The 14,574-nt window shown below is 39.6% G+C and overlaps 2 protein-coding genes across 2 annotated transcripts; both read left to right on the top strand.

The window, feature by feature from the left end:
* Window positions 1–5,785: 5,785 nt before the first annotated feature.
* gng8 (guanine nucleotide binding protein (G protein), gamma 8) lies at window positions 5,786–8,412 on the top strand (the record flags this gene model as incomplete). Its single annotated transcript, XM_080866878.1, has 3 exons — window positions 5,786–6,537; window positions 7,265–7,362; window positions 8,284–8,412. The coding sequence occupies exons 2-3, from the start codon at window positions 7,279–7,281 to the stop codon at window positions 8,410–8,412; spliced, it is 213 nt and encodes a 70-aa protein (XP_080723004.1). The 5' UTR covers window positions 5,786–6,537; window positions 7,265–7,278.
* A 467-nt stretch (window positions 8,413–8,879) lies between these two features.
* On the top strand, window positions 8,880–14,465 carry tmem45b (transmembrane protein 45B). Its single transcript, XM_080867312.1, has 6 exons — window positions 8,880–9,017; window positions 11,655–11,852; window positions 11,932–12,138; window positions 12,247–12,431; window positions 13,336–13,478; window positions 14,328–14,465. Exons 2-6 carry the CDS (start codon window positions 11,663–11,665, stop codon window positions 14,437–14,439), a joined length of 837 nt encoding a protein of 278 aa, XP_080723438.1. The 5' UTR covers window positions 8,880–9,017; window positions 11,655–11,662; the 3' UTR covers window positions 14,440–14,465.
* The last annotated feature ends 109 nt before the right edge of the window (window positions 14,466–14,574 follow it).

Below are 14,574 nucleotides of genomic sequence, written 5' to 3'. Positions count from 1 at the left end.
GTACACGCCCACCACAGTAATAATAATGTACCACCCTGCAGGCGGCTGAGTTTTCATAATTAAGCAGGATAGCTTGTTTTTTATGTAAAGATGGAACTTAACTTGTGTCAGTAGAAAGATAATTATATGTATAAATGTTAGTCCAGCACTTCTTTTTTCCACATAACTGGGTAAAAGCACTAAGCACAAACAACAAGTTTAGTACACAAGTTGTTTGCCACACAACTAGCTAGGTTCACATGTAGCATGCTGCGCAGATGTGCTACTACTACTAAAAATAATAATATTAAATTCTCTATTATTATTATTTTATTGTCAAATAAAATCTATTTGTTTTGTGTACATTCAATCCTTTCCAAGCATGTTTCCCCATATTATTAATTATTTGAACAAATACATTTTAATTTGATATATCTCAGTTGCATTATACTCAAAATTGCCAAGAATCATTTTTTGAGTGTGCTTTAATGAACAAACACGCACAGTCAATAAAATAAAATAAAAATAAAGCTTAGCAATAAAAAATAATGCTAAGCTATATGATTTCCAAAAAGCTCTCTGAGTTGAAATGTTGAAATTTACGCTCTTTATGCTGTCTCCTATTGAATAAGGACTACATTAACAGCTACACACAGTAGAAAATAATATCAGAACTTGACACTTGTACTAAACCAGTGGTTCCCAAACGTTTTCGCTAGCCCCCCCTTTGTTTTACAAGAAAAATGTTCGCCACCCCCCCCTCCCCCGCGCGCACACGCGCACGCGCACACACACAAATACATCCTCCAACCACACACACCCATATTTTGCTCCATTGCGGTTTATTTCACACCTCAAACATTTAGTAAACAATTAAGCAAATACAAGTAAACTGCAATAAATTACAGGTAGTAAGAAAATAAACTACTAACTCTTTTATGCTACGTCCACACCTACACGGGTAATTTTGAAAACACAACTGTTTCTGTGCGTTTGGACCTTTCCTCCACACGTAAACGGAGTTTGGAATCACCGAAAACGGAGATTTTTTAAAACTCCTTTTTTGCGTTTATGTGTGGACAGGAATACCGAGGTCGGCATGCAACGTCAAAGGTATGTGCCTTTTTTCACGTCATGCTGTGCGCCACGTTATTACATGAGATGAATTGCAGAATGGCAGCAAGTCAGATTAACAGTATTTTGTATCTATCTTCAGGTTTTACATGCTTACATACACACATACTGTCCCTCCATTTACAAAGGCAGAGGCGTCATGGTGTAATTATTTTACGTGTATTTGTTTTTTTCCTGTGTAATAATATTCAACATTTATAGCAATACATTTTTCAAAAAATGCCTGTCTGTGCAAAATGGGTTTAAAAACATAAACAGCTGTGGGATACTGTTTGTCCGTGATTTAGACAGGGGGAACAAATCGTGGCAGGATCAGCCTGATATTATTTGTATCCCACTGTAACTTTACTGTATACAGAGCTAACATCTCCAAAATGTCAGGAGTAGTTAGTCATTACAACAAGTGTGTGTGAACTAAAAATCAAGAATGTGCGATACTGTTTGTCCGTGATTTGAACAGCCCAGCACATGCTCCCGACAAAGGGAAAAGCAATTATGCAGGGGAGACCTTGGCACCCTAGGGGACGGGCCCCACACTTTGGGAAGGTCTGTACTAAACAATAATAATAATAAGATCACTATTTTCCCCAAAAATGCCCTAGATATGAGGAAACCAAATACTATTTCCCCCTAAATAATGAAATCATTGATTACAGTATGAGCTATACTCTATGAGGAATGTTTCCAGCACCCTGTTGAATCTATGCCACAAAGTATGACAGCTTGGAAAGCAAAATGGTGTTCAACTCGGCACTGCCAAGCTGTACCTAAAAAGTATCCAGTCAGTGTATAAACAAGCTTTAAGCACATTTAAAACCACCCCAATCCATAGTTTTTAGATTAAACTTAAAAAAGTGTCCCTCACTTTCCATATAGTTTCCCCAATGTTTATTTTCTGGTTCAACTTTAACCCTCATACAGATACCTTCTCAGTATCTTCAAGAGGAATTTGTGGTCAAATCAGAGACTGGCAGTTATCCAGTATTGACTTTCTCTAGTTTTCATAATGGACTTCCCACTGGCTCAACTCCCATGAAGGTAAAATCTGTGCACACTCTTTTTGATTAAGATACGTGCAGATCCTGTGGAGACATTTAGAATTTCTCCTCATTTCTGGTGGACTTACTTTGTCCTCTTTATTCTTGCCATTTAGGTTGTGTTTGGCAGTATACAGCATTTTTAGATGATTTTCACTTAGGTGGGTGAGTTATTCAAAATGATTTACAGATAAGCTGAACCATAACAAGATTAGGAAATTTCATGGAAGTGAAAGAAAACTAAAACAAAAAGGCCTAAGAGCCCCAAATGCAATTAAGATAACTTCTAAATTATAATTAAAATCTGGCTTAAAATATCTGATAGTGTCATCCTATCCACTGTGCTGTAGAGTAGAGAAGTAAAGGGTGCAGTGAGTCATCAGAGCCACACCTGTTGGGATAAACGCCCAACAGACTGTCTACAGATACAGTTTACATGTACACAGGAAAACACTAACAAACCCCAGCTGAACAGAATTGGGACATTTTTTATAATCTTGTATCCAGCCCCCAAGAATCCCTCTAATTCAAGGCTCTCCCAGAGATAAGAGATAAGGCCAGAACCAACCAACCTATGTCAGTTGGTATTGAGACTGTCTGTCTCTAAGAGATATTCTGCCAATCATAATCGGACTTGTCTCACCACACTGCTTTCCAAACACCTATCAGTGTAAACCAAATTCTAACAAAATGAAAAGAAATCTTTCTCTGGGAAGAAGAGTTTATCTGGCCCTAAAAACAGGTATGAATTAGCAGAATGTCTCTTAGGTGTCAGAAACAGAAAAACAGAGTCAAATCCTAACCAAATGTAGGACCACAAACTGGCAATTGAACAAGGAAGACACACGAGGTCGTGGCAACCGAAAGATTAGAAGAACATGTGATCACTGTTTGAGAGGTGAGGTTAAAAGTGAGACATTTCCTCCTAAAATGTGAATCATTGAGTGAAGTAAGGAACATTTACTTTAGCCACTTCAGTGCTGAACATCTCAGGAGACGGGGCATGTCTGACTGCCTGCCATATATATGTCAACATGCTACAAACGGAGGGATTGTGAATGACCAGCGCCCATGCACACACACACACACACACACACACACACACACACACACACACACACACACACACACACACACACACACACACACACACACACACACACGCACGCGCACAATTTTATTAATTTCTATTGTTCCTTTTTCTATTATTGTTATTTAATTAAACTTTTTTTCTGTGAAAATAATAATAAAAACAAGTACACGAGAACAAAAGAAAAATCTATTTGGTTTCCAAATATTTCCAAACCTGAAAATGATGGTTATGAATCTTTTGTAGCCCTTTAAATGCATTACAGATGAATGTGTCACAAATGCAACCAGAGCCACAACTTGAAAAACCGGTTTGTTTTCAGCATGATATGACAAAAAATACATCGTGCGTGACATCCAGGAGGACTGGGTCTCTTTTTATAAATTGGTCTGGCTTAGATATGTTTACAACAGTCACCATCATGAATTCAAAGCACTCATATTTTCTAAATAGGTCATTTCTGGATCTTCTTCTTGCCTTAGTAAAGACTATGTTTTACAGTCTTGTTTCCTAGCCACACTGACCTAAATGAAGGTTACAAAAGAAAATGAGAATGTGTAACAGAACTGTTTATGTGTACAGCACACCGTAAGTCACCATGAGGACCTCTGTGGACAATCAGCAGAGATTACAAGAATCAAGCAGACGTTATGACAACAATTTATATGGAGAAAACAGCAGCTACGCCCAAACTCATTACTGTTTGTATAGTAAATGGCACACTTGCTATGTTTGGTTAGCTGGCAATGCATGCTCTTATTTCTATGTCAAAACACATTATAAACATTAACTCTAGATGAGTTTAAAAACATCTTAGTTGAAGCTGTGTATAGATCTCCTCTCTGGTTTCATTCATCCTATGGTGTAGCATCTATTATGAATGAACAGAATGTCAGAAGAGACACGTTGTTTTGTTGACTGGACAGATGGATCGAGTTTACAAATGTTGTCACTGAATTCATAAGAAGCACAACAGAATCTGTCCATCCATCCATTCTCTTCCGCTTGTCCTTATCGGGGTTGCAGGGGAGGCTGGAGTCTATCCCAGCTGCTGGGTGGGCGGAGGGGGGCATCCAGCCTGATGCAGGGCTAACACAGAGAGACAGACAACTATTTGCACTCACATTCACACCTATGGGCAATTGAGATTCACCAGTGAACCTAACTCTATTTACTGCATGTGTTTAGACTGTGGGAGGAAGCTGGAGTGCCCAGAGAGAACCCACGCAAACAAGAAAGCATGCAAGCTCCACTCAGAAAGGCCACGGCCAGGTGAGGGAGTCAGGACCTTCTTGCTGTGATGCAACATTGCTAACCACTGCTCCACGTTGCTGCCCCGCAAACACTGATTAGCTGCCCAACAGAATCTGATTCTCAGGCTTTTATTTGTTAGTTATTATTCGGAGATTAGCTGCTTTTTAACAAGTTTTCTGTCCAATCCTTAAACTGACCATTTTCAGATAAATATGTTTTGTTTGCTTGTTAAGCCACTTAACATTGATCTATAAAACAAATATCTAACTCAAGAGATGAACCAGAACTGTGTGTTTGCACATAAAAGACAGCCTCAAGGTAAAATTTTAAATTTTACCTTGAGGCACTTTGTTACTGGCAGCCTGTCTTAAAAACATGTTATTCCATTCTGAAAAACATTCAAATTTTGTAGCTGAATCTTAAAAATACCAAAGATAACACAGTTATGTTAAAATTAAAACTGTATTTTTCCACCAAGGGGGTGATTCCAAAACCTTGGCATCATTGAGCATGGTGTTCAGTGTGCCCTTAAAAAACTGAGGAAACTGGACAAGTGGAGGACACAAGAAGAATTGTCAGGTCTAAAAAAAAAAATCTAACTAGAGCAGATGAACAATATCTAAAATTAATGTCCTTAAGTACGGTAATAGAAAAAAGTCCAGCAAAGACCTAACACAGGACTCAAGAAATGCATCTGGACCTTCAGTTGATTCAACTACTTTTCACTGCAGCCTCATCAGAAATGATCTCAGTGGGAGGGTGGCTGTCAAGAAGCCATTCTTAAGGAAGGGAAACAGGGAGAAAAGGCTGAGGTGTGAAATTACAAAATAACTGGACTGGCAACAGGTCTTATTGAGTGATGAATCCAAATATGAAATGTTTGGTTCAAGAATAAAGGTGGTCATTTCAAATCATTCACTTTCAGGCTCATCAGAATGATACAAACTCAGTTTTAGCCTTATAGTCTGTATTTACATGTACCCTATGATTTCACATTTTGATAAATAGCTGTACCTATTTTCCATTTTTGTAACAAAAATAAAGAATTGAGTGGTGACTCAAGACTTTCACACATTACTGTATAGACGTTTTAAATGACAGAGGAGGGTTAAGTGAACCAGAAGCTCTTTTTGCTATAAAGGCTTATATCGTCCATGAAGCAAGACCAATTACTACAGGGAAACAAATGTTAATGAAGCATTTGACATTTAACTCCATCACACTGCCACTTTGCTCCCTGCTGCTCTGTGGAATAATAGTCAGCTCTACCGGAAAGACTGGCAGCCTTGAAGAGGATCGCTAAAATATGAGAGAAATAACTCTGTTTCTGAGAAAATCCTCCCCTTGACAAAAAGTCTGTCACTGAACATGCAAATTTACCAGAGGTTATATTCAAGTGTTCTTATGTGTGATAGAATTAGACTCTTAAAATATTTATTTGGAGCTTGATTAGTAACTGTTTTCTGTTGCATGGCTTCTTTAAACACAAGCACATGTGAGAATTTCAAATAAAAGTTTATAGAGCATTATTTTACATATTCTGATTTAATACCTTTCTCATAAACATTATTCTGTCTTAGAACAATCCCAGTCCAACTCATTTTAATGTACTCAGTAATTCCAAGAATTTAAGGTTTGATATTTTGATATTTTATACACAAGCATGTTATGCAAAGTCACGGAAAATAACTGTCTGTTCTGTTGAGGTGTTATGATCAAATACACAACTATTATTTCAGCCATATTCCATCTTTTTTAAAAGCTACATTTAACTCTCTGTCTTCGGTGTAATCTCAGATGTGTGAGTGATAGAGAGTGTAGAAATGAAGGTCATACCACATGTTGCCTTTAACTGTTGCACTGCTGCACTGAGCCCATCCCATAGGCAGATCCACCGCTAATTATGTGAAGGTTGGAAGCCCAGTGAAGACATCCACTTCGTCTCTGCCATTCATCTCTCTTCATTCGGAGCTACAAGTTGCTGTGGCGGAGGACAAGTGTACTTTCGCTCCAGGAGCCAGTCGTTTGCTGTCGGTCTTTGTTGTGAGTATGTTTGGAACTATGGAGTGACTGCAAATTTTCTTTATCATCATCATCATCATCATCTTTTATACAGATGCACAGAAGCAGCCTATTTCAAATATTTCTACACATGAATTATGTGGCATATCTGCTATGTGCTGCATGAATTATATTAGCACTAGAAATGACTTATAATGAATTTCCTTTTAATTATTTCTAGCAAAGTTTTTTTTTTTAAAGGCCTGCTGTTGCTGGCTTTTTATTTACTCGCCTATTATGAGGATCATTAAGATGGTACTCGAATGTGTCTTTTAAACTCAAAAAAACATAACAGCATCTACTTATAAAGAAAAGCTGAGATTTGAAAAACAACTAAATGTGAACTTTATGACAGATATATTGTGCGAGAGCAACATGTTAATATAAGGTGTATTTACAATCTGTGCTAGCGGATGCCGCCCCCTTGGGAGGGCTGCGCTACCTCCGCTCCCCTTCCCTTCTCCTTTGAGACCCTCCCTGTTCCTCTTGCAGCTGAGACCCAGGGAGCAGAATTAACAAACAAATTGAAACAGACTCTAACCACCACCTCAGATACCTTCAATAATGTCTCACATTGATCATTTGTGACAAATTTTCTTTATATTGCTCTTTATAAGAGCAAACTTGTTTTCTACAACCACATTTCTTTATTGGTAATCTGTACTTTTGTGTCTTGTTTTTAAATTTGCTACATGATGGCTGATCCAAGCGGGAGAGGGCAGGATGTCTAACAACATGGCCAAGATTGCAGATGCTCGAAAAACAGTAGAGCAGTTGAAACTGGAGGTCAACATAGAGAGGATGATGGTGAGTCCACACAGACAGTGACTGGAAACAAAGCAAGGGCACAAATGAGGCAGTGTGAATTGAAAAGTCTTCAGATGAGCAAGTATTCACTTCAGTTAAGGCACCACGTGTTCTTCCTTTGAACTTCACTGTGTCTCGGAAACTTTCAATAAAAAGTTACATTTTACATGCTTTTATTTATCAGATGTATTTATACTTTTGACAAAGAACTGCTTATTTGCAGCAACTACAGGTGTGTGAATCTTTATTATTGTAGATATGTGCTCCAGCTTAGAGACCCACAAATGTTCAATCAGGGTTTAGATCTGATGATGGTACTGTCCACTCCTTTTAACAGAATGCCAGCTGACAGCTTCCTTTTAAAAAGTTCTTGCATAGTTTGGAGCTATATGACCTGGTTCAATGATTTCACTCCAGCCTGGCACTGCACGCACCATCAAATCATCACACTTCCTCATATCAAGCACTCTTTCAGCCCCTCGCTCAAATGTTCTTTTTGACTTAAAGACCTTAGACTTCAGATATCATTGTGTATAGCACTTTTCCAATTTGCCTCTGTCCAATATCTGTGTTTTCCTGCTTATTTGTTCTTTCTTACTGTTATTGGCCAGTCTCAGATATCCTGGAGGGACTTCATGAGTGCCATTTAATGAGCCTGCCATCTGATATCGAGAGACTTTAATCGACTTGTCCTCTTGCTCAGTTATGCAGAGATCCTCCCACTTCTCTTTCTTATTCTGTGTAGTAGTATATATATATATATATATATATATATATATATATACACACAGATATATATACACAGATATATATGTGTGTGTGTGTGTCTGTGTGTGTATTGGAACAGATGAGCTCATACTTAACATCTTATCTTGCCCTTTTATGATCACTGACTCACTTAAACACAGTCTGCTTTTACAGGTATCCAAAGCAGCAGCTGAACTGATGGCCTACTGTGAAGCTCATGCCAAAGAGGACCCGTTGGTGACTCCAGTGCCTTCATCTGAGAACCCGTTTCGAGAGAAGAAATTGTTCTGTGAAATCCTATAACTCTCTTGTGCAAAACACACACACACACACACACACACACACACACACACACACACACACACACACACACACACACACACACACCTAAACAATGACACTTTGTTTATTAGGATTATTTTAAAACAGCATTCCGTTTTTCATTTAGGTAGCGATTTCCTCACATGTCAAATGACTGTGTGTTAAGCACGATAAGAATGGCAATAAAGATTTATTGAAAAGAGTGCAAAGTTCATTTAAACAAGCCACTGCTGCTGCATCTCCCACTGTGCACACAGTTTACATATTAGCAAAACTGCATATTTAAGTTGTCACCGAGTTGTTGCTCTCTATTAATCTCGGTATTGATCTTTTTGTTGTCAAATGAGTAGCTGAATAAAGCTCACCGTCTTTAAACAGCCTCTGTTTTTCTGCCCGTTTCTCAGGGAGATGTCACTTGGTCACTGAAACTTATGCAAACTAGGGGTGGGGCTATGTGTGATCCGTCAGTGCAGGTTAGAGGTGCAGGGAGCAGGTGTGCACAGGTCTCCAAACAGCAGGGAGCTGTCATTCAAGGCGGTTTGCCGACATTAATTTGTTGCATTTGGGGATTAGCCGCAGAGATTAAGGTATGTTGATTTTATCAAGCATGTACTCAGTTGAAGATTTACCTCGGTACAGATGCTGATGTGCCACAGGCTAACTGGACTTTAGATAAACGCGTATTTATTGTGTCGAAACATTATTTGGACTTAGCTCTGAGACGGTGAAATCAGCTATCTGCCTCCATACACGTCGACAGTGTTGGAAATGTTGGACAATGTGTGAAAAGTGTTCAGTAACATCACGCCAGGCAGGGCTGATCAGGAAAAACTTGTCTGACTAACCGAACACGCGGATTTTAAACACACCCGTGTCTCCAATACTAACATTAAAAGCAGGGGGAAGAAGTTTTAAGGTCTGTTATAAACCACCGACTTCCTTTTGAGCAGTGGAAAAAAGCCCGTGTTACATGTTCACTGCGTCTGATTTTAGATTTCACTTTAATGAGTCAGCGGCAGAATTTAAGTTAAAACAATATAATTGCGCTTTCCCATTTTCTTAGTGACTTCAGTTAGTCGTTAAAGTATTACTTGTTAAACTTTTAATACTGTTTGTTTTTTCTGATTTGAAAGGCAGCACGTTTTCTGTCAAAAAACCCTCTTTCATTTGAATTTCAGTTTTGCAAAACAAATGTCATCCGGACCAAAGAACACGCTCAGCAGGCTCCGCCCTAATCAGACAGGATATGTTATAAATTAATCGCTGCTTTCCCCCTATTGACAGCAGTTTCCAGCACTGTATTTGTTTTTATGTAATGCCAGCTGCTTTGAAAAAGCCCTTTGTGAACGTTGCTATCTATTTGGATTTCGTTCCCTTAAATGCCAGGTTCTTATCATCTCAATAAAGCGGAACTAAGAGCCTGCACTTTAACCTCAAAGCTAATACCTTTGAACTTTCAACGCTGCATTTAGTATATACTATATTTGCATTCATCCTGGTGTATTAATATATTGGATATTTGTCACACTTATTTTTTTTAGATCAGCAAACTAATTTTAATATTAGTCAAAGATAACTGGAGTGAATACAAAATGATGATTTCATTCATTGAAAGGGGGGAACTAAGCAGCCCAACCTGGCCCTGTGTGTGTGAGGAATTGCTCCCCTTGTGAAATCCTGAATTGTCTTAATTACAACATTTATTGACTTCAATTTCTTTAGCCACACCCAGGCCTGTGAGACATGTTAGATCAAGAAACCGCTCAAGTAGATCCTATCTGACAAAGTGAAGCAGGTTAAAAGATCTCAAAAAACAACAACGCAATCTAAAGAGACAGCTGAGTCATTGATATCCATCAGTCTGGAAAGTCATTTCTGAGGCTTTGGGATTCCAGTGAACCACAGTCAAAGCCATTATATACAAATAGAGTAAACTTGAAACAGTGGTTAACCTTCCCAGCAGTGTTACCAAAATTACTCCAAGAGTGCATTCATGAGTCATCCAGGAGGTCACAAAAAGAGCAAGAACAACATGGAAAGAACTGCAGGCCTCACCTGCCTCAGTTAAGGTCAGAGTTCATGATTCGGCAATAAGAAAGAGACATCCTTAGGAGGGGAAAAATCCACTGCTGAGCAAAACGAACACAAAGGCTTGTCTCAAATTTGCCAAGAAACATCTTTATGATCTCCAAGGCTTTTGGGAAATTACTGTGTGGACTGACTTTTTGGAACGTTTGAGTCCCTTCACATCTGGCGTAAAATCAACACAGCATTCCTAAAAAGAACAGAAAAAAAACGTGGTGGTGGTATTGCGACGGTCTGGGGCTGATTTGCTGCTTCAAGACCTGGAAGACTTGATGTAACCATGAATTCGGTTCTCTACCAGAAGGTCAGGCCCTGAAGCTTAAGTGTACTTAAGCATGACAATGATCTGAAACACGAGTCCACCTGTCTATGGCTCCAAAGTAAAAAACAGAATGAAGGTTTTGCAGTGGCCTAGTCAAAATCTGGGCTTAAATCAGATTGAGATGCTTTGGGATGCACTGTTTGTGTTTGAAACCCACCCAAATGTGTCTGAAATAAAACAATTCTGCAAAGAAGAGTGGACCAAAATTCCTCACAGTGACGTGAAAGACTCAGTGACCGTGATCCAAAAACAAATTGCTCCTAACTTTGATCCAACCGGTTATCAAGTTTAAGGGGCATTTACTTTTTACACAGGTCCAGGTAAGTAAACTTATTTTTCCCCCTTAATAAATTAAATCATCATGTAAAACCTGAATTGTGTCTTTGTCTACTATTAGAATTAGTTTGATATGAAACATGTGTGATGAATATGCAAAAATAAATAAATGAATAAATCAAGAATGGTAAATGGCCTGTATTTGTATAGCGCTTTACTAGTCCCTAAGGACCCCAAAGCGCTTTACACGTTCAGTCATCCACCCATTCACACACTGGTGATGGCAAGCTACATTGTAGCCACAGCCACCCTGGGGCGCACTGACAGAGGCAAGGCGCCACCGGGCACTCTGACCACCACCAGTAGGCAACGAGTGAAGTGTCTTGCCCAAGGACACAACGACCGAGACTATCCGAGCCGGGGCTCGAACGGGCAACCTTCCGATTACAAGGCGAACTCCCAACTCTTGAGCCAAGAAGGGGGCAAATACACTTGTATAGCAATGTATGACATGACTAAGGCGCATTTCTTCTTTTTTCAGGCCTGATAATGGCCAACTTTGGAGGACATGCTATTCCTGGCTCTTTTTTCCTGCTCTATGGCTTCTGGCTAACAGTGAAATATGTTCTCCAACACTACTGGAGGACAAACCAGCCTAAAGGACGACAGACTTTGCCGCCAATCTTTAAAAGACTGGACTACATTGAAGGAGGGTTCCAGATATTTGCTGCTTTTATTGGTCAGTTTTCCTGTAAATATATATTCATCAGTTGTGTGCGTCCACCTGTTCTAATTTCGCTGATGCTGTCCTGTCACAGGTATTATGGTTGAGCAGTTTGTGGTGGACGGGCCACATGCTCATCTCTACAACGACGGCGGGTGGATTAAGTTGATGAACTGGCAGCACAGCACAATGTATCTGTTCTTTGGGATTTCTGGAATAGCTCTGATTTTAAGTACAAAATTCCAACTGGTGCCAAGAGGAGTGGGCCGCTTTGGTCTCTCGTTAGCTCTTTTTGTTGAAGGTAAGCTGTAAGAAAGCCAGGTTTTAGTTGCACAATATTTTTCACCATAATTCCTGGTGGCTAACGTGTATTTGAGCTACATCTTGTGTTTGACTCTATTTCACGCAGGGTTTCTGTTTTACTACCATGTGCACAGTCGACCTCTTCTGGACGCCCACATCCACACCCTGCTCCTGGTGGCGGTGTTTGGAGGCTCAGCCAGCATCATGCTGGAGATGTTCATAAGAGACAACATTATTTTAGAGCTGTTCGGGTCATGCATGTTCATCCTACAGGGTTCGTGGTTCTACCAGGTGATTAGCCAAATGAGATCCTGATGCAGAACACCTCGTTTATACACCCAGCAACATCTATCCACCCGTCCAGTTCAGCCATCTGACACAGGATGAGAGACAGGATACACCCTATACAGGCTGCCAGTCCATCACATAGAGACAGTCAACCACAAACACTGACAGGCAAATTACAATCACCAAATAACCTAACAAGCACGTCTTTGGACTGCAGGGAGACCAAGCAAACTATATATGGCCTGAATGGTAAATGGCCTGTATTTATATAGCGCTTTACCAGTCCCTAGGGACCCCAAAGCGCTTTACATATTCAGTCATCCACCCATTCACACACACATTCACACACTGGTGATGGCAAGCTACATTGTAGCCACAGCCACCCTGGGGCGCACTGACAGAGGCGAGGCTGCCGAACACTGGCGCCACCGGGCCCTCTGACCACCACCAGTAGGCAACGGGTAAAGTGTCTTGCCCAAGGACACAACGACCGAGACTGTCCAAGCCGGGGCTCGAACCAGCAACCTTCCGATTACAAGGCGAACTGCCAACTCTTGAGCCACGATCGCCTGCTATACACAGAAATGGCCCAGGAGGATTAAACCAGGAACCTTCTCGTTGTGCTAAACACTGCATCGCCGTGGCACTTGAATACTAAAACAAAGACCACTTAGAGGACCAACACCACTTTTTAAAATATTTACTTGTATAGTTTAATCACATTTTCTAGACAAGCAGTAGATTTCATTAATTTCTGCACACATCAGGGCCAGTTCGGTGCCATCTGTGTGGACTGTCCTTAGATCTTGCTCTTTGTGCAAACTTTTTGTCAACTTACATTTTTTTATTCATTTGCTTATAATGATAATAGGTAGTTGGCTTCTTCATCACACATTTGTCATTTCAGATTGGATTCGTACTTTACCCACCAAGTGGAGTGGAATGGATCTTGACCGAGCACGCCAACGTCATGTTCGTCACAATGTGCTTCTGCTGGCATTTAGCTGTGGCCCTGCTTTTAGTCACTTCCACTGCAGTTGTAGTTTGGTTGTAAGTATCTCATCCTTTACATGCACACATTTTACAACCAGATCAGTGTAATAACCGAGTTTGAACAGACTTGGTTAGAAAACAGAACAAGTGGGATTCAGCAAAACAGGTACAATTAAAATCTTGTCACAACATGGCAGAACAACATGTGCACCTGCATTTATGATACATGTACTCGGGTTATTATTCCCTGTAAAATGCAACTTGATCAGGGTTTAGCCTGCATATTTTGCTCTGAAATGGCTTTTCATTAGAGCATAATGTGCCTCAATGGGATATCACTATTCACTTGACATTTCAGAATAGCTGAAGCAAAGGTTTTCAGGGACGGTTTCAAGGACAAGTAAACTTCATGATAAATCACTTCCTGAACATTTTGTAAGCTTGGTGAAAGCCACCTTTTTTGAATTCTGACATCCAAACCTGCTTTTTGAGGTGATGTGTATATAGGCAACATGTTTTTGTTTACATTCAACATTTCTCATAAATACCCAACAGCTAGTGGCAGCTTATTTTAGTAGTTAACCCTTAAGGAGATGGATAAATACAAGTAACTTGTAACCTGTATTAATCTGCATTACTTGTCTTCTTTATCTGTTATTGGTGGGTAACATTTTACACTGACTGCTGTGATGTCTTGCATCTATGGACCCTCTTGCGATTGTTGGTAGAAAAAGGTTTAGGCTTAAGAGGCACTGATACCGTTTAAACCTCATCTCCATTTGGAACTTTTGATTAGATTTTAATGTCCTTCGGTAATAATTATCATTAACAATTCATTAGCTTTCAGGAGGCAACAATAACAGTGTTAGTTGTATAATCTTCATGTACACTTGTTTGTTCCAACAGGACTGTGGTGCAATTCTCGGCAAGGGGACGAGACATAGAGATCGGAATGCGTAACACATCCTCTGAATTGACCTCTCAAAAAGCTTTGCTTCAAGAGTCAGATGAAGAATGAAGGCATGTTTATGGCTCTTTGATTTCATTTTTCAAATCTTGATCTATTTTATCTATTTTAAAAAAAAATGTCTAAAGAAAATAAGATTGAAATCCATGTGAATTAACTATTATCATGTTTGTAAATATTAAAAAG

Source organism: Rhamphochromis sp. 'chilingali', assembly GCF_963969265.1.
Source record: "Rhamphochromis sp. 'chilingali' genome assembly, chromosome: 19".
In the NCBI taxonomy this organism is placed as follows: Eukaryota; Metazoa; Chordata; class Actinopteri; order Cichliformes; family Cichlidae; genus Rhamphochromis; species Rhamphochromis sp. 'chilingali'.
This window is presented reverse-complemented; position numbering and strand designations above follow the sequence as displayed.

Bases quoted from the DNA above. Each gene is read 5' to 3' on its own strand.
- tmem45b (XM_080867312.1), top strand. From the start codon at position 11,663: ATGGCCAACTTTGGAGGACATGCTATTCCTGGCTCTTTTTTCCTGCTC. The intron at 12,139-12,246 runs GTAAGCTGTAAG...TATTTCACGCAG, and splicing joins GTTAGCTCTTTTTGTTGAAG to GGTTTCTGTTTTACTACCAT. The intron at 13,479-14,327 runs GTAAGTATCTCA...TTGTTCCAACAG, and splicing joins ACTGCAGTTGTAGTTTGGTT to GACTGTGGTGCAATTCTCGG.